The sequence below is a fragment of the Caretta caretta genome, chromosome 5, assembly GCF_965140235.1.
Source record: "Caretta caretta isolate rCarCar2 chromosome 5, rCarCar1.hap1, whole genome shotgun sequence".
In the NCBI taxonomy this organism is placed as follows: Eukaryota; Metazoa; Chordata; order Testudines; family Cheloniidae; genus Caretta; species Caretta caretta.
In genome coordinates this window covers 35,395,781-35,416,936 of record NC_134210.1, presented here as the reverse complement: position 1 = coordinate 35,416,936, position 21,156 = coordinate 35,395,781, and the positions used below count along the sequence as shown (strand labels likewise).

The 21,156-nt window shown below is 44.3% G+C and overlaps 1 protein-coding gene across 1 annotated transcript in view; it reads right to left on the bottom strand.

The window, feature by feature from the left end:
• The window catches only part of MTREX (Mtr4 exosome RNA helicase), a 105,539-nt gene that overhangs the window by 75,780 nt on the left and 8,603 nt on the right, over positions 1–21,156 (bottom strand). Inside the window, exons 4-8 of the mRNA XM_048851590.2 lie at positions 19,592–19,654; positions 18,914–19,026; positions 13,180–13,354; positions 1,600–1,690; positions 550–674 (exon numbers count right to left, since the gene is read on the bottom strand). Of these exons, the coding sequence (XP_048707547.2) occupies positions 550–674; positions 1,600–1,690; positions 13,180–13,354; positions 18,914–19,026; positions 19,592–19,654 (567 nt within the window). The remainder of the gene's footprint in view (positions 1–549; positions 675–1,599; positions 1,691–13,179; positions 13,355–18,913; positions 19,027–19,591; positions 19,655–21,156) is intronic.

The window sequence follows — 21,156 nt, the reverse complement described above, 5'->3', positions numbered from 1 at the left end:
AAGTGCCACAAGTACTCCTTTTCTTTAAAAGGTCACTGTGAATTTAAAAATTTTATTTTACACCAATTTCCTTTCCTAGGTTACTATAACTGGATTATTGAAACTGAGTGTTTTTAAATCCAACTCATGTTTCACGATTTATGTTTTTTACATTTTTGTCCTTTAGACAAATAAAAAAAAAATCAGTAATTTTCTATTTTCTCTCATACACCCCCCCCCAACACACACACAGAGTGTCTTTTTGTTCATGTTCTCTGTGCTGCATTGTCTGGGATGTAAACACTACAGGGGAATGTTTATTTGTTTAAAACAACTCCTGCCATTAGGATTTTAAATATATAAACATTTATATTGTTTTACAAAACAGTAGATTTGTTTTTAGATAAGTCAAAATTTTCTGCCAATTTTGAGTTGACAACATTTCTTTAATTGAAGCTGTAAAAGCACCACAATCTATCTAGGAATACAGTTCCCATATACTTGTCAGATAGTCCACTTTTTAAGATACAGATCTTGTGGATCACACCCCACTCAACAATGACTCCAGACCTGTTTATGAAGATGGCAAATCCATTCAGCAAACTGGCGGGCATTCGGAATAGTGGCAGAAAGAAACACATAGTGAACGTTGTCAGGTAGCAAAATAATGGTCTCCTCCCAAACCACACCACGTTCTGAAAACAGAAGATGCACATGGCAAATTATATGAAGGTCCCACAAACTCCTTCCACCCCCTACTCCCCTGAGCTCAGAAGCTGGAGTACAGAAATAGTACACAAAAATCAAAAGGAGGCTTCTTCCTTGCCAAAAGGAATACAGACAGTTATGCACAAGTCTTATTACACACACTAAACTAGTAGAAATCAAACTGAAGAACGCATGAAGAAAGATGACAGCTTATCAGCAGCAAAGACAAAAAAAAAATCAGAATTTTTTCCAAAGAAATGGTGAAGCAGACAGCAATATATCCCTACACAGTCTTTTCAAAAGCCCACTCCCAGAGGAATGGGGATGAAAAGAAAGTTCATTTTCCATGCTCATTCAAACCATGACCTCTCACCTGATGGAAACGCCAACATCTGTTTCTGTTCTATTTACAACTTTTATGTATTTGAAGAACTCTTGCACACAGCAAAAAAGTTAGATAACAATGTTAAAGGAATGTGGAATGGTGTGACAAAGTGCTGGGCAACAGCACCTATTGAGTTCCTGGGGCAAGCACTCTGGTCGCTGCAGCTCTAATTAATTATTCCAAGAGCAGACCTTATTAAGAAGAGCTGTGCCTAATTGATGAGCTAAGGAGGCTAATTAGGCAGATGATACAAAAGGCACGACAAGGAAGTAGGCTGGGGTGGGGAACCAGACAGACAGACACACTGCTTTTCCCTGAGGACTCCTCAGGACTGTTGGCGTAAGACTGTCCAGCATACAAGATGGTGGGAACCAACATTGTAAAGAAACCATACAGGTTGTTTTACCAACAAAAAGGTCTCTGAGCTGTTTGTGGACTTCAGCAGAGGCAGGAGCGAGCAGGCCATGCCAGAGATGGGGAAAAGAATATACTATTTATTTCATAGCAAATTTGTAAATACACCATACCTGCGTCTCTCATATAATGGATTTCATCAAATATAACCCAGGCAACTTCTCGCATAACCTCAGAACCTCTGTAGAGCATACTTCTCAAAATCTGAAGAAAATAAAAGAGCGTGAGTGATGCATATAGCACTTAAGTAACAGTAATTACTACTACTGAATGTACTCTGTTTTCAAGTATCTCCTTAAGAAAGTTTCACATAGAGATGTTTGGCTCATATTCATATAGTAATCATAGAACTGGAAAAAGACCTTGAGAGGTCATCTAATCCAGTCCCCTGCACTCAAGGCAGGACTAAGTATTATCTAGACCAGTGGCTCTCAAACTTTTTAACTGGTGACCGCTTTCACATAGCAAGTCTTTGAGTGTGAGCCCCCTTGTAAATTAAGAACACTTTTTTATATATTAACACCATTATAAACGCTGGAGGCAAAGCGGGGTTTGGGGTGGAGGTTGACAGCTCTTGACCCCCCATGAAATAACCTGATGAGCCCCTGAGCAGTAGCAACCCCCAGTTTGAGAAAGACCATTTCTGACAGGTGTTTGTCCAACCTGCTCTTAAAAATCCCCAATGATGGAGATTCCACAACCTCCCTAGACAATTTATTCCAGTGCTTAACCACTCTGACATTTAGGAAGTTTTTCCTAATGTCCAACCTAAATAGCCCTTGCTACAATTTAAGCCCATTGCTTCTTGTCCTATCCTAAGAGGTTAAGAACAACAATTTTTCTCCCTCCTCCTTGTAACAATCTTTTATGTACTTGAAAACTGTTATGTCCCCTCTCAGTCTTTTCTTCTCTAGACTAAACAAGCCCAATTTTTTCAATCTTCCCTCACTCAAGAGGTTATGTTTTCTAGACCTTTAATCATTTTTGTTGCTCTTCTCTGGACTTTCTCCAATTTGTCCACATCTTTCCTGAAATGTGGTGCCCAGAACTGGACACAATGCTCCAGTTGAGGCCTAAATCAGCACAGAGTAGAATGGAAGAATTACTTCTTGTGTCTTGCTCACAATACTCCTGCTAATACATCCCAGAATATTTGCTTTTTTTGCAACAGCATTACACTGTTGACTCATGTTTAGCTTGTGATCCACTATGACCCCCAGATCCTTTTCCGCAGTACTCTTTCCTAAGCAATCATTTCCCATTTTGTATGTGTGCAACTGATTGTTCCTTCTTAAGTGGAGTACTTTGTATTTGTCCTTATTGAATTTCATCCTATTTACTGCAGACCATTTCTTCAGCTTGTCCAGACCATTTTGAATTTTAATCCTATCCTCCAAAGTGCTTGCAACCCCTCCCAGCTTGGTATCGTCCGCAAACTTTAAAAGTGTATTCTCTATGCCATTACCTAAATCATTGACGAAGATATTGAACAGAACCAGACCCAGAACCGATCCCTGCGGGACCCCACTTGTTATGCCCTTCCAGCATGACTGTGAACCACTGATAACTACTCTCTGGGAATGATTTTCCAACCAGCTTTGCACTCACCTTATAGTAGCTCCATCTAGGTTGTATTTCCCTAGTTTGTTTATGAGAAGGTCATGCGAGACAGTACCAAAAGCCTTACTAAAGTCAAGATATACCACATCTACCACTTCCCCCGTCCATAAGGCTTGTTACCTGATGAAAGAAAGCTATCAGGTTGGTTTGACATGATTTGTTCTTGACAAATCCATGCTGACTGTTATTTATCACCTTATTATCTTCTAGGTGTTTGCAAATTGATTGCTTAATTATTTGCTCCATTATCTTTCTGGGTACAGAAGTTAGGGTGACTGGTCTGTAATTCCCCAAGTTGTTCTTACTTCCCTTTTTATAGATGGGCCCTTTTCCAGGCTTCTGAAATGTCTCCCGTCTTCCATGACTTTTCAAAGATAATTGCTAATGGCTCAAATATCTCCTCAGTCAGCTCCTTGAGTATTCTAGGATGGATTTCGTCAGGCCCTGGTGATTTGAAGATTTGAAGTAATTTCTGACTTGTTCTTTCCCTATTTTAGACTCTAATCCTACCTCATTTTCACTGGCATTCACTGTTAGACATCCACTCGCCACCAATTTTTTTGGTGAAAACCGAAAAAAAGAAGTAATTGAGCACCTCTGCCATTTCATAGATACTAAGGTCAGAAGGGACCATTGTGATCATCTAGTCCGACCTCCTGCACAACGCAGGCCACAGAATCTCACCCACCCACTCCTGCGAAAAACCTCTCACCTATGTCTGAGCTACTGAAGTCCTCAAATCGTGGTTTAAAGACTTCAAGGAGCAGAGAATCCTTCAGCAAGTGACCTGAGCCCCATGCTACAGAGGAAGGCGAAAAACCTCCAGGGCCTCTTCCAATTTGCCCTGGAGGAAAATTCCTTCCCAACCCCAAATATGGTGATCAGCTAAACCCTGAGCATATGGGCAAGATTCACCAGCAAGATACCCAGGAAAGAATTTTCTGTAGTAACTCAGATCCCACCCCATCAGGCCCATTTACCATGAATATTTAAAGATCAATTAATTACCAAAAATCATGTTATCCCATCATACCATCTCCTCCATAAACTTATTGAGTTCCACATTTTCTGTTATTGTCTTTCCCTCCCCTCATTGAGTAACGGGCCTACTCTGTCCTTGGTCTTCCTCTTGCTTCGAGTGTATTTGTAGAATGTTTTCTTGTTTCCCTTTATGTCCCTAACTAGTCTGTTCTTGTTTTGTGCTTGTGCTTTTCTAATTTTGGCCCTACATACTTGTGTTATTTGTTTATATTTATCCTTTGTAATCTGACCGAGTTTCCACTTTTTGTAGGATTCTTTTTTAAGTTTTAGATCATTGAAGATCTCCTGGTTAAGCCAGGGTGGTCTCTTCCACACTTCCTATCTTTCCCACACAGTGGGGTAGTTTGCTCTTGTGCTTTTAATAATGTCTTCTTGAAAAACTACCAACAGTCTTCAATTGTTTTTCCCCTGAGACTTGCTTCCCATGGGATTTTACCTACAACTCCCTGAGTTTGCTAAAGTCTGCCTTCTTGAAATCCATTGTCTTTATTGTGCTATTCTCCCTCCTGCCATTCCTTAGAATTGTAAACTCTACCATTTCATGATCACTTTCACCCAAGTTGCCGTCCACTCTCAAATTCTCAACCAGTTCCTCCCAATTTGTCAAAATCAAATCTAGAACAGCCTCCCCCCCAGTAGCTTTCTCCACCTTCTGAAATAAAAAATGGTCTCCAATACATTCTAAGAACTTGTTGGATAATCTGTGCCGTGCTGTGTTATTTTCCTAACAGATGTTTGGGTAGTTGAAGTCCCCCCATCACCATCAAAGTCCTGTGCTTTTAATGATTTTGTTAGCTGTTTCAAAAAAAGCCTCATCCACCTCTTCTTCCCGGTTAGGTGGTCTGAAGTAGACCCCTAACCAGGATATCACCCTTGGTTTTTACCCCTTTTATCATTACCCAGAGACTTTCAACAAGTCTGTCTCTTATTTCTATCTCAACCTCAGTCCAAGTGTATACATTTTTAATATATAAGAGAACACCTCCTCCCTTTTTCCCCTGCCTGTCCTTCCTGAGCAAGCTGTAACCTTCTATACCAATATTCCAGTCATGCGTATTATCCCACCAAGTCTCCATGATGCCAACTAGGTCATAGTTGTGTTTATTTACCAGCATTTCAAGTTCTTCCTGCTTATTCCCCATACTTCTTGCATTAGTATACAGACATCTAAGATACTGATTTGATTTCTGCCCCCCTCAGTTCTGTCTCGTCTCTCCCTTATTTCTGCTGTAACAGCCCATGCCCCCCCACAAATTCCAACCCTTCTCCCAGGTCTCCATGTTTTTGACTTACCTGTGGGCTTTGGTCACCTGCCCCCGTTGAACCTAGTTTAAAGTCCTCCTCATAAATTAAGGTAATATGAAACCTTAATTTGCAATTAAAAAAACTACACATTTAGAGGTAGGTTATTAAAAAGAATATCAAATCTGTAGCAAGCTGCTCCTAGAAATAATTATAAAATACTCCTCACAATACATGCTAATCATCAAACTCAGCAACATGATTTGAACCTGTTCCCCCCGAGATATAGCCCTGGTCTACACTAGGACTTTAGATCGAATTTAGCAGCGTTAAATCGATTTAAACCTGCACCCGTCCACACAATGAAGCCCTTTATTTCGACTTAAAGGGCTCTTAAAATCGATTTCCTTACTCCACCCCTGACAAGTGGATTAGCGCTTAAATCGACGTTGCCGGCTCGAATTTGGGGTACTGTGGACACAATTCGATGGTATTGGCCTCCGGGAGCTATCCCAGAGTGCTCCATTCTGACCGCTCTGGACAGCGCTCTCAACTCAGATGCACTGGCCAGGTAGACAGGAAAAGAACCGCGAACTTTTGAATCTCATTTCCTGTTTGGCCAGCGTGGCAAGCTGCAGGTGACCATGCAGAGCTCATCAGCAGAGGTGACCATGATGGAGTCCCAGAATCGCAAAAGAGCTCCAGCATGGACTGAACGGGAGGTACGGGATCTGATCGCTGTTTGGGGAGAGGAATCCGTGCTATCAGAACTCCGTTCCAGTTTTCGAAATGCCAAAACCTTTCTGAAAATCTCCCAGGGCATGAAGGACAGAGGCCATAACAGGGACCCGAAGCAGTGCCGCGTGAAACTGAAGGAGCTGAGGCAAGCCTACCAGAAAACCAGAGAGGCGAACGGCCGCTCTGGGTCAGAGCCCCAAACATGCCGCTTCTATGATGAGCTGCATGCCATTTTAGGGGGTTCAGCCACCACTACCCCAGCCGTGTTGTTTGACTCCTTCAATGGAGATGGAGGCAATACAGAAGTAGGTTTTGGGGACGAAGAAGATGATGATGAGGAGGTTGTAGATAGCTCACAGCAAGCAAGCGGAGAAACCGGTTTTCCCGACAGCCAGGAACTGTTTCTCACCCTAGACCTGGAGCCAGTACCCCCCGAACCCACCCAAGGCTGCCTCCTGGACTCAGCAGGCGGAGAAGGGACCTCTGGTGAGTGTACCTTTTAAAATGCTATACATGGTTTAAAAGCAAGCATGTGAAAGGATTACTTTGCCCTGGCATTTGCGGTTCTGCCTTTGCAAAAGGTTTCTGGGGAGGGCAGCCTTATTTCGTCCTTCATGGTAGGACACTTTACCACTCCAGGCCAGCAACACGTACTGGGGAATCACTGTAGAACAAAGCATTGCAGTGTATGTTTGCTGGCATTCAACCAAAATCCGTTCACGCGGTGGGAGGAGGCAAAATGCGACCTTGTAACGAAAGCACATGTGCTATGTATGTAATGTTAACTTTCAAGGTTTACCCTGAAAGAGTGTAGCCACTGTTTTATAAAATGTGTCTTTTTAAATACCGCTGTCCCTTTTTTTTTCTCCACCAGCTGCATGTGTTTCAATGATCACAGGATCTTCTCCTTCCCAGAGGCTAGTGAAGCTTAGAAAGAAAAAAAAACGCACTCGCGATGAAATGTTCTCCGAGCTCATGCTGTCCTCCCACACTGACAGAGCACAGACGAATGCGTGGAGGCAAATAATGTCAGAGTGCAGGAAAGCACAAAATGACCGGGAGGAGAGGTGGAGGGCTGAAGAGAGTAAGTGGCGGGCTGAAGAGAGTAAGTGGCGGGCTGAAGACAGGGCTGAAGCTCAAAGGTGGCGGCAGCATGATGAGAGGAGGCAGGATTCAATGCTGAGGCTGCTGCAGGACCAAACCAGTATGCTCCAGTGTATGGTTGAGCTGCAGCAAAGGCAGCTGGAGCACAGACTGCCACTGCAGCCCCTCTGTAACCAACCGCCCTCCTCCCCAAGTTCCATAGCCTCCACACCCAGACGCCCAAGAACACGGTGGGGAGGCCTCCGGCCAACCAGCCACTCCCCCACAGAGGATTGCCCAAAAAAAAGAAGGCTGTCATTCAATAAATTTTAAAGTTGTAAACTTTTAAAGTGCTGTGCTTAAAGTGCTGTGTGGCATTTTCCTTCCCTCCTCCACCACCCCTCCTGGGATACCTTGGTAGTCATCCCCCTATTTGTGTGATGAATGAATAACGAATGCATGACTGTGAAGCAGCAATGACTTTATTGGCTCTGCAAGCAATGATTAAAGGGAGGAGGGGAGGGTGGTTAGCTTACAGGGAAGTAGAGTGAACCAAGGGGCGGGGGGGTTCATCAAGGAGAAACAAACAGAACTTTTACACCGTAGCCTGGCCAGTCATGAAACTGTTTTTCAAAGCTTCTCTGATGCGTACCGCGCCCTCCTGTGCTCTTCTAACCGCCCTGGTGTCTGGCTGCGCGTAACCAGCAGCCAGGCGATTTGCCTCAACCTCCCACCCCGCCATAAACGTCTCCCCCTTACTCTCACAGATATTGTGGAGCACACAGCAAGCAGTAATAACAGTGGGAATATTGGTTTCGCTGAGGTCTAAGCGAGTCAATAAACTGCGCCAGCGCGCCTTTAAACGTCCAAATGCACATTCTACCACCATTCTGCACTTGCTCAGCCTGTAGTTGAACAGCTCCTGACCACTGTCCAGGCTGCCTGTGTACGGCTTCATGAGCCATGGCATTAAGGGGTAGGCTGGGTCCCCAAGGATACATATAGGCATTTCAACATCCCCAACAGTTATTTTCTGGTCTGGGAATAAAGTCCCTTCCTGCAGCTTTTGAAACAGACCAGAGTTCCTGAAGATGCGAGCATCATGCACCTTTCCCGGCCATCCCACGTTGATGTTGGTGAAACGTCCCTTGTGATCCACCAGAGCTTGCAGCACTATTGAAAAGTACCCCTTGCGGTTTATGTACTCGGCGGCTTGGTGCTCCGGTGCCAAGATAGGGATATGGGTTCCGTCTATAGCCCCACCACAGTTAGGGAATCCCATTGCAGCAAAGCCATCCACTATGACCTGCACATTTCCCAGGGTCACTACCCTTGATATCAGCAGATCTTTGATTGCGTGGGCTACTTGCATCACAGCAGCCCCCACAGTAGATTTGCCCACTCCAAATTGATTCCCAACTGACCGGTAGCTGTCTGGCGTTGCAAGCTTCCACAGGGCTATCGCCACTCGCTTCTCAACTGTGAGGGCTGCTCTCATCTTGGTATTCATGCGCTTCAGGACAGGGGAAAGCAAGTCACAAAGTTCCATGAAAGTGCCCTTACGCATGCGAAAGTTTCGTAGCCACTGGGAATCGTCCCAGACCTGCAACACTATGCGGTCCCACCAGTCTGTGCTTGTTTCCCGAGCCCAGAATCGGCGTTCCACAGCATGAACCTGCCCCATTAGCACCATGATGCATGCATTGTCAGGGCCCATGCTTTCAGAGAAATCTGTGTCCATGTCCTGATCACTCACGGGACCGCGCTGACGTCGCCTCCTCGCCCGGTATCGCGTTGCCATGTTCTGGTGCTGCATATACTGCTGAATAATGCGTGTGGTGGTTAATGTGCTCCTAATTGCCAAAGTGAGCTGAGCGGGCTCCATGCTTGCCGTGGTATGGCGTCCGCACAGAAAAAAGGCGCGGAACGATTGTCTGCCGTTGCTCTGACGGAGGGAGGGGCGACTGACGACACGGCTTACAGGGTTGGCTTCAGGGAGCTAAAATCAACAAAGGGGGTGCCTGTACATCAAGGAGTATTTCAGGCAGGACTGCACGGAGGGTTCCAATAAGAAATGGTGCACCTAAGTTATCGTTGTTATTGGAACAAGGAGGTTAGCCTGGCCTCTGATTGATACATGGCTAGATTTACCTCGCTGCACCTTCTCTGTGAGTGACTGCAGTGTGACCTAGAGGAATGAGTCCCCTAGACAGGGGAGGAGGCAAATGAGTACAAAACAAATCTGGTCTATTTCTTGTTTTGACCCACTCCATCTATCTTTTACATCTTTGGCTGGCAGCAGACGGTGCAGAAGGACTGCATGCCATCCACATCTCATGGCTGCTTGGCAGAAGATGGTACAGTACGCCTGCTAGCCATCCCCATCTCTTGCCTGCCTGGCAGAAGATGGTGCAATACGACTGCTAGCAATCCTCATCTCTTGCCTGCCTGGCAGAAGATGGTACAGTACGACTGCTAGCAGTCCGTATCGCCTGCCTGCTCACCATAAGACGGTTCAATAGGACTGACTGCAGGACTAAAGAGAATGACCTGGTCAAGTCACTCCAAATTTAGTCCCTGCGCCCATGTCTGCCCAGGCGCTCCCAGCCGACGCGGCCAGGAGCACCTCGGACACGATGAGGACGACTACCAGTCGTATTGCACCGTCTGCTGCCAGAAGGCAAGGGGTTGCTGCTACTGTGCAGCAAAGCCGTACCGCGTCTGCCAGCACCCAGGAGACATAGGGTGACGGTTACCTGAGCGGGCTCCATGCTTGCTGTGGTATGGCGTCTGCACAGGTAACTCAGGAAAAAAGGCGCGAAATGATTGTCTGCCCTTGCTTTCACGGGGGGAGGGAGGGAACGGGAGGCTGACGATATGTACCCAGAACCACCCGCGACAATGTTTTAGCCCCATCAGGCATTGGGATCTCAACCCAGAATTCCAATGGGCAGCGGAGACTGCGGGAACTGTGGGATAGCTACCCACAGTGCAACGCTCCGGAAGTCGACGCTTGCCTCGGTACTGTGGAAGCGCTCCGCCGAGTTAATGCACTTAATGCACTTAGAGCATTTACTGTGGGGACACACACACTCGAATTTATAAAACCGATTTCTAAAAAACCGACTTCTATAAATTCGACCTTATTCCGTAGTGTAGACATACCCATAGTGAAGGAACAAGGGGCTGAATTACCATTAAATTTCAGGACCAGTTCAGCTTAATGTTCTTTTAAACCTTCACTTACCCCAAAGATGCCACACAGGTAATTACTACGTTAAGGGGAAATCCTTTAAAGTCTAAGAGTTCTTCCCACTCAAGTTTCTCTCCTGAAAAATATTTACTTCTTTAAAGTGACTTCTGATTATTCCCTGAGTAAATGCATACAGTGAACTGCAGATCTGTGTTCCACAGACTTCTAAGACAGAAACATTACAAAGACTTATTATCAATGCTGCCTTAGTCACAGTGGGGTGAGTCATAAGATCCTGAGGAACTGACACGCAAGCTAATGTAATATGTCAAAGCACTCTAATCTACTGATGCAGAGGATGAATGGAAGTAGCATTCCTTTTAAAAACTGATCCCCAAAAGCTATAAAAAATAACCTTGCTAACTTTAAGTGCCTCAGTCCTACCCAAATAAAAACTTAAAGTCCTCAACATCTAGGACAGTGTTTCCCGAACTGTGGGTTGTGACTAATGAAAGGGTGCCATAGGAGGATGAAGTGAGCTGTAGCTCACGAAAGCTTATGCTCAAATAAATTTGTTAGTCTCTAAGGTGCCACAAGTACTCCTTTTCTTATAGGAGGTCTTGAGACTCTTGCAGCTCCTGTCCCTCAGGGCTGCCTGGGGTTGGCTCTCTACTGCAGGTGTTGCAACCTGGCCTCTGGCACATGGGGTCACAACTCCACTCACTCAAATTTGGGCTGGCCACCCCATTATCGGGGAACAGGGCCTAACCTGAGCAGCACTGCAACGTGACCCCATATGCCAGAGGCCAGGTCGCAACACCCAAAGTGGGAAACTGAGCCCAATCAGCTCCACGGGACAGGAGCCACAGGAGCTGCTGCTTCAGGATCAGTGCAGAGTGAGCTTGCTCTACAGCTCCCCCACTTGGGCCTCCCAACCCCCAGGGTCAGGAACTGACCTGCTTTAGCCACTTAACATATTGAGACTCCCCAACAGGTCCCTGGGGATGCATTAAGTAAGCCAAAAGGAGGTCATGGCATAAAAAAGTCTGGGAACCACTGATCTAGGATATGGACTCCTAATTTTCCCCAGGTGTTAAGAAATTTTGGAAAGACCATCTGGAGAGCAACAATCTAAGTCAGGTGGGAAATCAAGACACCATTTTTTATATAAGCCTGGACCACTTTATCACTGTGAAATATGGTGACAAGAAATCAGCTATTATCATATGCAACACTCACTCTTCTTACAGATGTAACTTATTGAAAATACTGTCTTTAATAACAGGTGGAATCTTCAAAGGTCTCAAAAAGAGACTCCATCAACCCTGTCAGCACCAGGTTGAAGTACCATTTTGCAATGGCCTTTCTGACTAATGGGAAGATTGACATTTCAGGAGTCTTGTGACTTGACTGAAAACAACAGAACTGTTAACTGACAGATATGGTGAGCGTACACACAATTGCACCTTCATAGAAAAACAGGAGAGGATGAGAAGCCACATTTAATAAACAACCTAGAAGAGAATATGGATACAGATTAGCTGCTCACAGAGAAAGAAATTTCAGAGCAGAGGGCTTTTTGGACTACAATAAAATCTCTTGCACTTCCACAGAGCATGTCAGACCAAAATTAGTTAGCCTCCTGTGAACACACAACGAGGTCACTGAGATGTTCAGATATTCCTGAAAGAGCTGGTCTGACGACACCACTAATAGAAACAGAAGCTTCGCTAAAAGATCCATTCATCAGCACAATCTAGACCAGTGTTTCAACCTCTTTGTGCGGGTGACGCTCTTTGGACTTAAAAAAAAAAAAAAAGTGTGACCCCCCCCCCGTCTACTTCAAAAAAAATTGCAACCTCTTACCCAGAGCTGAAGCATTTTACATCGCTGTCCGTTACCAAACAAAGTTTGAAGAGAGACAGCTCCATTTCTTGAGTCAGATCTACCACGGTCTAATTAAAGGACCATGCACATCATCTCAAACCTGAAAAAGTCAGGCACCAGCCCCACAAAGGCATTGTCTTCTGATAGAGTTGGTGGGAATGAGAAACCTCTTAACTGCTGAGGAAGACATGGAAACTCTGCTGCCCACTGGCGCAAGCTTGAGATGTGAAGCCCTTACACAATAAGCAGTGATCTAGACTTTCCCAGGCAGAGGAAACAACAGGTATGTGAATCCACAGGGAAGCATGAGACATACTACTGAAGTAAAACCTTAGTGACTTGATTGGCCATGAGAAAAAAAGGTTGAAGGATCATACATATAGAATAAAAATGTAATGTGTAATGGGGCACACTACCTAATATTTACTAACTAGCTAAACTACAATTTAACAGTAAATATGGAAGCATTACCATTCACCTAGAGCCAACTAAGAAAAGGAAGAAACTGTAATGTTTGGGGCCACATTGCCCTTTTACAATCTGGTTCCAAAAATTCATACTTAGAAAGCAGCCCTAACAGGCTCTTCTTTCCAGAAGATTCCTGAGGCACCAGAAAACCTAGGACGCATCTCAAAAATGTGAACATACAGCGGTCATTTCAAAATAGTTCATTCCCCCCCCCAATAATCAGAGACTAAATTGAAGGCAGGGGAGGCTGTGAGGGCAGAGGGAACTTAAAATGTTGTGGTATTTTTAACGTAATTCACCCAGTATAGTCTTTGGCTGAAACAGAAAGATTTCCAACATTCTCAACAGCATGGGCCAAAAGTACTCCAACAGAGACAAAAAGGAACAGCAAAAGGACTAAGTACTACCTACTTAAACATACCTCTGTTGTCATTACAAGACAAGAAGCTGTAGGATTAATGGTGACATCCCCAGTCATCAAACCAACATCCTGAAATTCTTCATACATCTCACGATACTTCTGGTTACTCAGAGCTTTAATAGGACTAGTAAATATCACACGCTGTTTCTCCCTCAGAGCCAAGGCAATCGCATACCTACAATATAATATTAAATACATGTGAGACATTTACACCTTTCTACCCTTCCATGAAAAGTAAAAATCTAACACAGAAGACTGGTAACAAAATAGGAAGCCTTTCACCTGTTGGTTACCAGCTTCAATTTAATCGAAGCTGGTAGAACTTATATATCATTGCACAGAGACTCTAAGTTACACTTGGAAAATTAGATTTGTTAAATAAATTAAAGTAGTGACTGTGACGGGTTATCCCCCACTCCGGGGTGCCACCTGATATACTGGGGTACCACTGAGATCGCCTGTTCCACCAGTCTGGGCTCCCTTACACTGACCTGCTGAGCCAGGCCCTCAAGCCTCCTCCAGCACACACAGGTAGGGACACACCCAGATGCAGAAAGACACAGACACTGAGATCAACTCTGCATGGAAAAACTCAGGTAGGGAATTGTCCAGCACTCAAGTGCACACGTCCTCCAGAATGTAAACCCAAAATTCTATTGTCTTGTGCTGCACAGGGAACTGTACAGCATAAGCTAATTGAAATTTGCCTCCTCCCTCAATGTGGAGGAAGATATGCACAGCTTTTGCCCCCCCCCCCCCAGTTATGAATTTCACAAAATCGTTTCAGAGAAAACAAAGCCAAGTTGATTAACTACAAAGGTAGATTTTAAGCGATTAAAAGGAATAGCAAACAGATCAAAGCAGATTACTGAACAAATAAAACACACACCAAAACTAAGCTTAATACACTAAAGAAACTGGTTACAAGCTGTGTTCCCTGTAAGCTGCACACTTGGGCGGCCACCCAGCTCATTAGCAGAGCGCATACAACCAGCAGCATGTGCTCTGTCCTACAGCTGTTCCCGGGACCCTCCTGCTGTGTGTGTGTGTGTGGGGGGGGGGGGGGGGGGGGGGGGGGGGGGGGAGGAGGAGAGAGAGAGAAGAGGGAAGGGGAGGAGGGTGCTGATCTGAGGGTGTCCCCCTCTCCCCACCCCTGTACCCCATCTCCACAGAGCAGGGGAGAGGGGTCACAGCCTGGCTCAGGACTGAGTCAGGACTCAGAGCTGCTGCAGTGATTGGTGAGTGCCTTTCTTAAAGAGACAGTGCACTGTTTCTGAGATTTCCCCAGCAGCCAGTAGAGTCTCTCTCTCCACTCTGTCACACACATGGTCTCTGTCACACACACGCTGTGCCACACACATGCATGCATACGCTATCTCTTTCACACTCACCTCCCAACCCATACTTGTATTATTGTTGTTACTTCTTGGTACTTCCTGCAATGCACACATATTGTCTGTAATTTTATTCTTTCGAACTGTTATTTTAGTGTTTTGGCTGATCTATGCATTTCATAATTTTTATTTCTCTTACACTTAAATTTAATTCTTTGAGTAGTGAGTCCTAAAATGCCTAACCTGTCTGGGCTGAAATAATTATCCCTATGGTAACTTTTTAAAAATATATATTATATCTAGGTTTTGTGCTTCTACTGGTATGGCGTACATTTCTCGGTGCACATAACTAAATTTATTCCACACATGGATGGAAAAAATTAGAGGGAACGTTTGTTACGAGCAGTAATTCACCCTAAATGTTGTTTTAGGCACTTCTTTCACAGGCCAGCCACCTTTTCCAGCCTCGGCTCAGCTCTTCTCCCGCCCTTTTGCCAGTGTAGACAAGGCCGAAGAAACAAAGACAAGTTTCTGCGCAGTAAAGCAGCTTTCTGCATTGTAACTCCCGAGGCATACACATGGCCAAGCCACTTAGTGTGCAGAAAATGTGCAGTTGCAATGCTGTTAAAAAAAAACCCAAAAAACCCCACACCACCCTGACAAAAGGCGCACAGCTTTCTGCACCAGGGCTACAGCGCAGCGGTGCCAGTGTGGACACCCTGGTCAATTACAGTGCTGAAACTGGCCTCCGGTAGGTGTCCCATAATACCTGTTCTTGCCTCTCTGGTCATCAGTTTGAACTCTACTGCCCTGCCCTGAGGTGACCAACCGTCATCCCCACCACGTAAATTCCTTTGGAATTTTGAAAGTCCCCTTCCTGTTTGCTTGGTGATGTGTGCAGCAATCTCAGCGCATCTTTCCAGGTGGACGTGCCTGCTCCACGTACCAGGCAATCCCCAGCTTGGAGCAATGCAGAGCTGCTGGACCTCATCAGCATTTGGGGAGAGGAGGTTGTCCAGTCCTTGCTGCGCTCCAGCCGTAGGAATTATGATACCTATGGACAGATTTCACGATGCATGACAGAAAGGGGCCATGACCAGGACACACTTCAGTGCAGGTCAAAGTGAAGCAACTGTGGAACGCCTACCATAAGGCGCGGGAGGCAAACCACTGCTCTGGTGCTGCGCCCCTGAGCTGCTGGTTCTACAAAGAGCTAGACGCGATACTCGGTGGTGACCCCACCTCCACTGCGAAGACCACTGTGGATACTTCAGCGGCTCACGTGCCAGTCGAGAGTGGACTGAGCCAGGAGAAGGAAATCTTGGACGAGGATGTGGAGGGGGACCCAGAGGCAGAGGACAACTTGCAGGTCAGAGATGCATGCAGCCAGGAGCTCTTTTCTACCCCGCAGGACACTAGCCAGTCATAGCTGTCGGCTCATGGCGAAGCACAAACAAGAAAGGAAGCCCCTGGTAAGTGGATTTGATTTTGGGAATCACTGAAGCGAGATTTTGGGGGAGATTTGGAGAGTTGCAGAAAGCAGGCTTGTGTCCGTATGATGTGTGTATCACCACATGCCTTGTCTAAGCGGCGGAACAGACTGTTCATTGACTCTCTCACTTCACGTGAATCTGCCTCAGATCTCCAGGAAACTCTCATGGAGACACTGGGCAATCTGCTGCTGCAGGTTCTTTGGCAGAGCTGCTTTGTTTCTTGCCCCACGAATAGTAACTTTCCCACACCACTCTGCCATCCCTGGGGGTAGGGGGACGGATGGACGGACCATTGCTGCACACAAGCAAGCCGCATAATGGCCAGAGCAGAAGCCGCAGTCTTGGAGAAGACCCTCCCTTGATTCCCTGTTCACCCTCAGCAGCGAGAGATCTTCCATAATGAACAAAGCCTGCAGAAAATGTGGGGACAGGAATGATTATAGACCCCCCCTACAGTGCTGGCTCTCCCCAAGAGCCATGTGCCCAGTGAACAGTAGGGTCTGGGAACAATGATTTACCCTGCTCCTGTGGCTACTCACCATTTTGGGGGTCTTGTGGCTCATGTGTGATTGCCTGGGGTCAGCCAGTAGATGTTTCCAGCAGTCATCCCGGACGGGGATTTAGTGAAGAACGAACCCCGATTAACTTATTTCCCTGCCTTAAATAGGATTTACATATGGCATGAATCCTTTGTTTCCCAGTTTGATCCCCACCCCCTATTAGTAGAAAAATCCTAGTAGTCCAAGATGAAGTTCAATACCAGGTGACATGATCACATGATCCTGTAGTGTCACAGCAACCTGAGTCAAAGACCATTTGAAGCATCGCAGGAAAATGGGAGATTAGCATCTTCAAAGCCAGACTGATTGCATTTTGTCTGGTGAGCCTTCCCCAGGTTCAAACGCTTTTGTAATTGATACATAGTCAATATTCCTAACTGTAGATACAAAAATGGTACGTGCATACAAATAGGATAATCACATTCAGCAAATCATAACCTTTTCAATGATACCTCACGTGACTTATCTTGCACAAAGAACATTAGTTATGCCATATTCATATCATAACAATATTTCTATGAAGAATATGGGGTGTAGTGTCACAGTGACCTGAAATATTACAGAAGATATTATCAGAAAAAAATTGAGAGAAACCATTAAATGTGAACAAAGGCCAAGCTACTGTTTTATCTCAAGAGGTGCTCTCTCCAGTTAAGGGGAGAAGCCTCTTATTCCCAAATGAAAGCACAGGGGAAAATTTATAGAACTCCTTCCCATGCCCTTATAAACATTTTGTGGTTAAATAGCAGACATCAGCCTACAAAGAAGACAAACCATTACCTCTCAACAAAAAACAAACAAAATAAAAATCAACTATTTGACTATGAATTACAGCCTAGAGGGAGAAAACATAACTGGCGATTTTCTAAAATCAGTCAACCTGTGGAACTTGTTGCCAGGGAATGTTATGCAGGCCAAAACTGTAACAGGGTTCAAAAAAGAATTAGATAAGTTCATGTAGGATAGGTTCATCTATGGTGTCAAGGTTCCTCCCCCACTCTGAACTCTAGGGTGCAGATGTGGGGACCTGCATGAAAAACCTCCTAAGCTTATCTTTACCAGCTTAGGTCAAAACTTCCCCAAGGTACAAAATATTCCACCCTTTGTCTTTGGATTGGCCGCTACCACCACCAAACTAATACTGGTTACTGGGGAAGAGCTGTTTGGACGCGTCTTTCCTCCCAAAATACTTCCCAAAACCTTGCACCCCACTTCCTGGACAAGGTTTGGAAAAAGCCTCACCAATTTGCCTAGGTGACTACAGACCCAGACCCTTGGATCTGAGAACGATGAAAAAGCATTCAGTTTTCTTACAAGAAGACTTTTAATAAAAATAGAAGTAAATAGAAATAAAGAAATCCCCCCTGTAAAATCAGGATGGTAGATACCTTACAGGGTAATTAGATTCAAAACATAGAGAACCCCTCTAGGCAAAACCTTAAGTTACAAAAAAGATACACAGACAGAAATAGTTATTCTATTCAGCACAGTTCTTTTCTCAGCCATTTAAAGAAATCATAATCTAACACGTACCTAGCTAGATTACTTACTAAAAGTTCTAAGACTCCATTCCTGGTCTATCCCCGACAAAGGCAGACTACAGACAGACACACAGACCCTTTGTTTCTCTCCCTCCTCCCAGCTTTTGAAAGTATCTTGTCTCCTCATTGGTCATTTTGGTCAGGTGCCAGCGAGGTTACCTTTAGCTTCTTAACCCTTTACAGGTGAGAGGAGTTTTCCCCTGGCCAGGAGGGATTTCAAAGGGGTTTACCCTTCCCTTTATATTTATGACATATGGCTATTAGCCAAGATGGTCAGGCATGCAACTCCATCATCCGGGCATCCCTAGCCTCTGACTGCCAGAAGCTGGGAGTGGACAACATGGGATGGATCACTCAATTATTGCCAGTTCTGTTCCCTCTGAAGCACCTGGCATTGACCACTGTGGGAAGACAGGATAGGATATTGAGCTAGATGAATCATTGGTCTGACCCAGTATGGCTGTTCTTATGTTCATTCTACATAAAAAACATCAACAGAAGCAGACTGTTTCAAAAATAAAAAATAAATTTAAAAAATCAAGTCTAAAAGTGGAGAAATCCTCCACCACTGTCACTTGCTAAGCACGATGAAGAAAATAACTTTTGTTTTACATTTTAACACACATCTGAGTGGTCAAAATATTTGTAAATCATTAAGTCACACCTTACTACTGGCAACACACTACTTTAGAAAGTGTGACTGATGCTACAGAACTTTTAAAAGTTTTCCTCTTGGAATCAGCAGAACTAACAGGGGAAACGCCACACTATTCACTCTTACAAAAATCTATCACAAAATTACTTACTCTGCACACACAGTTTTGCCAGCTGATGTATGAGCTGACACTAAAACAGACTGATTGTTATCCACACAAAGAATGGCTTCTCTTTGAAAAGCATCAAGAATGAATGGATATTCCTAAAAAGAAAAAAAAAAAAGCATTTAAAAGCAACATACTTTATAGCTTAAATTTTGTTGTTTTCCAGACTGACCTAATGAGCAAATTTCAGCCTCAAGCAAAATTTATGACTAGTTACCATCTCATTCCACTTGAAAATAGTATTTTATAATAGTTTTTTTATTTAGATTTTGGATTAACTTACTCTGAGAGTTAAGTTCGCGAGTCTCAGCCAGATCCGTAACTGATGTAAAATGGCAAATCTAGGCCTTTATATGTTTAGATTTTGTATGGCGTCTATTACAAAAATAAAAGAAGAACAAACCCACAGTTTATACCACTGGAGCCACTGAATGATGCTGCCAAATGGGTGATGGAAACCAAACCAGAGCAATCTCTCCATCTAGCTCTAACTAAAATTACATTAAAGACAAACATTAATCTACTCATTCAGTGCAGAGACCACTTTTTAAAGATTTCCCTTTACTTCACTGCTGCTGATAGGGCCCATTTATCCCCATTTATCTACTTATAGCCTACAGGCTATAAATCTGTATTTTTTTTTCTTTTAAATCTATCACACACCTTTGAAGCTTTTCCAGTTCTTGGCTTTAGGGCTATGAAGTCTTCATTTGCAGGAAGTGCAACCTAACAAAAACAGAAAAAAACACCGAGTTTTAGAATGCTTTGTGTTCAAGGTGATTCTTAATTACAATGCAGCCACTCTGACTCAAACTACTATTCAATTAGTACTATCAAGCTAAACAGAGTGGGTCAGGACTCAGGAGACAAACAAAACACAGGAATTTACTTTTGACTTTTCAACTTCTATAACACTGCTTCTTATGTTTTGACATGTCAAATGTTCCCTCTTCTTCAAACCCATCTTTTCAAGCAATCACTAATAAATTCCATTCCCTCCTTTTCCTGGCATATTATCTACTGTTTTGTCTTGTCTTAGATTGTTAGAAATTCAGGATAAGGAATGTTGCAATATATGACTGTAAGTGACTGTTTACTACTCCTAAGGAAAATCTGCATCAAAAAATTTAGAATTCTGCACACAATATTTTAATATTATGCATATTATTAGTCAAAGTAACACAATATAATCACAACCGTTTCAATTATTTTGGCAGTGTATTTCAAAATACCTGTCAGCAAGTATGTCTGTAACAATACAAACAACAAAAAAGATTCAGGAAATGTTTTTTTGATAAACAGATTCCTTACAAGGCATATTAATACAGAATTTGATGTATCTTTGTTGACAATTGTCTTCTGTTTCAGTGAAATTAAATATTTCATTTAAACAAAGTCATTATACATAAGTATTGTAATGACCTGACCTAAGACGGCGCTAGCATCTGTCATGCCTTGTCCAAGTTCAAGCTTGTGTGTGTATTGTAAGGTTTTTGGGTCACACCACTGTAGTGGGAGGGGGGATTGGTGAGTTAGCGGTAGTTTAATTGTAGGCTAGGGGGTGATTAGCATGGGGAAGAGAAACCCCCAGGTAGAGACCCCTTTCACGCTCTCCAACGTTACACACTCTTGGTAACAAATGTGCTGTCTTTGAGTAATAACTCAATTAAACTACAATACAGAAAAAAAAGTCCCAATAACTATTCAGCATTTCCTAAAGGTCAAGGCAAGTGCGTGCACACACATTTGTGTGGATTGGGTTGTGTGCACGGTTCTCCAGCCAACATCTCTTTGTCTCCGGAAGTAGTAGGTGTGCCCCTATTCCAGGCACAGACAGGAGTGTTGGGGAGGCAGGAGGTAGCAATACCTGGGAGGGTCCAGGCTGGCAGGGACTAAAAGAGGAAGGACGGCGCCACTAGGATCAGATGTGTGCAGAGTGGTGCTCAGGATGAAGTGCTACTGTACAGTGTGAGAGCAACTGCTGCACCCATCGAGAGAGCCTGTGGTTCCAGCCTGTGTGTAAGCGGAGTTATAGGTCTAGAGAAGCTCAGTTAATAGGGCTAGAGAGACAGCTGTGAGTAGTGCTAATATAGGGGGTCAGAATGTGGGAGCACTGTTAGCTCAGTTAGCAAGGGTTTATTGTTTTGGCTCAGCACAGGTCAACAGAAGCTTAGAGTGCCATAAGAGGGAAATAAAAAGCTCCCTGAGCCATGCATTGGAATTCTACA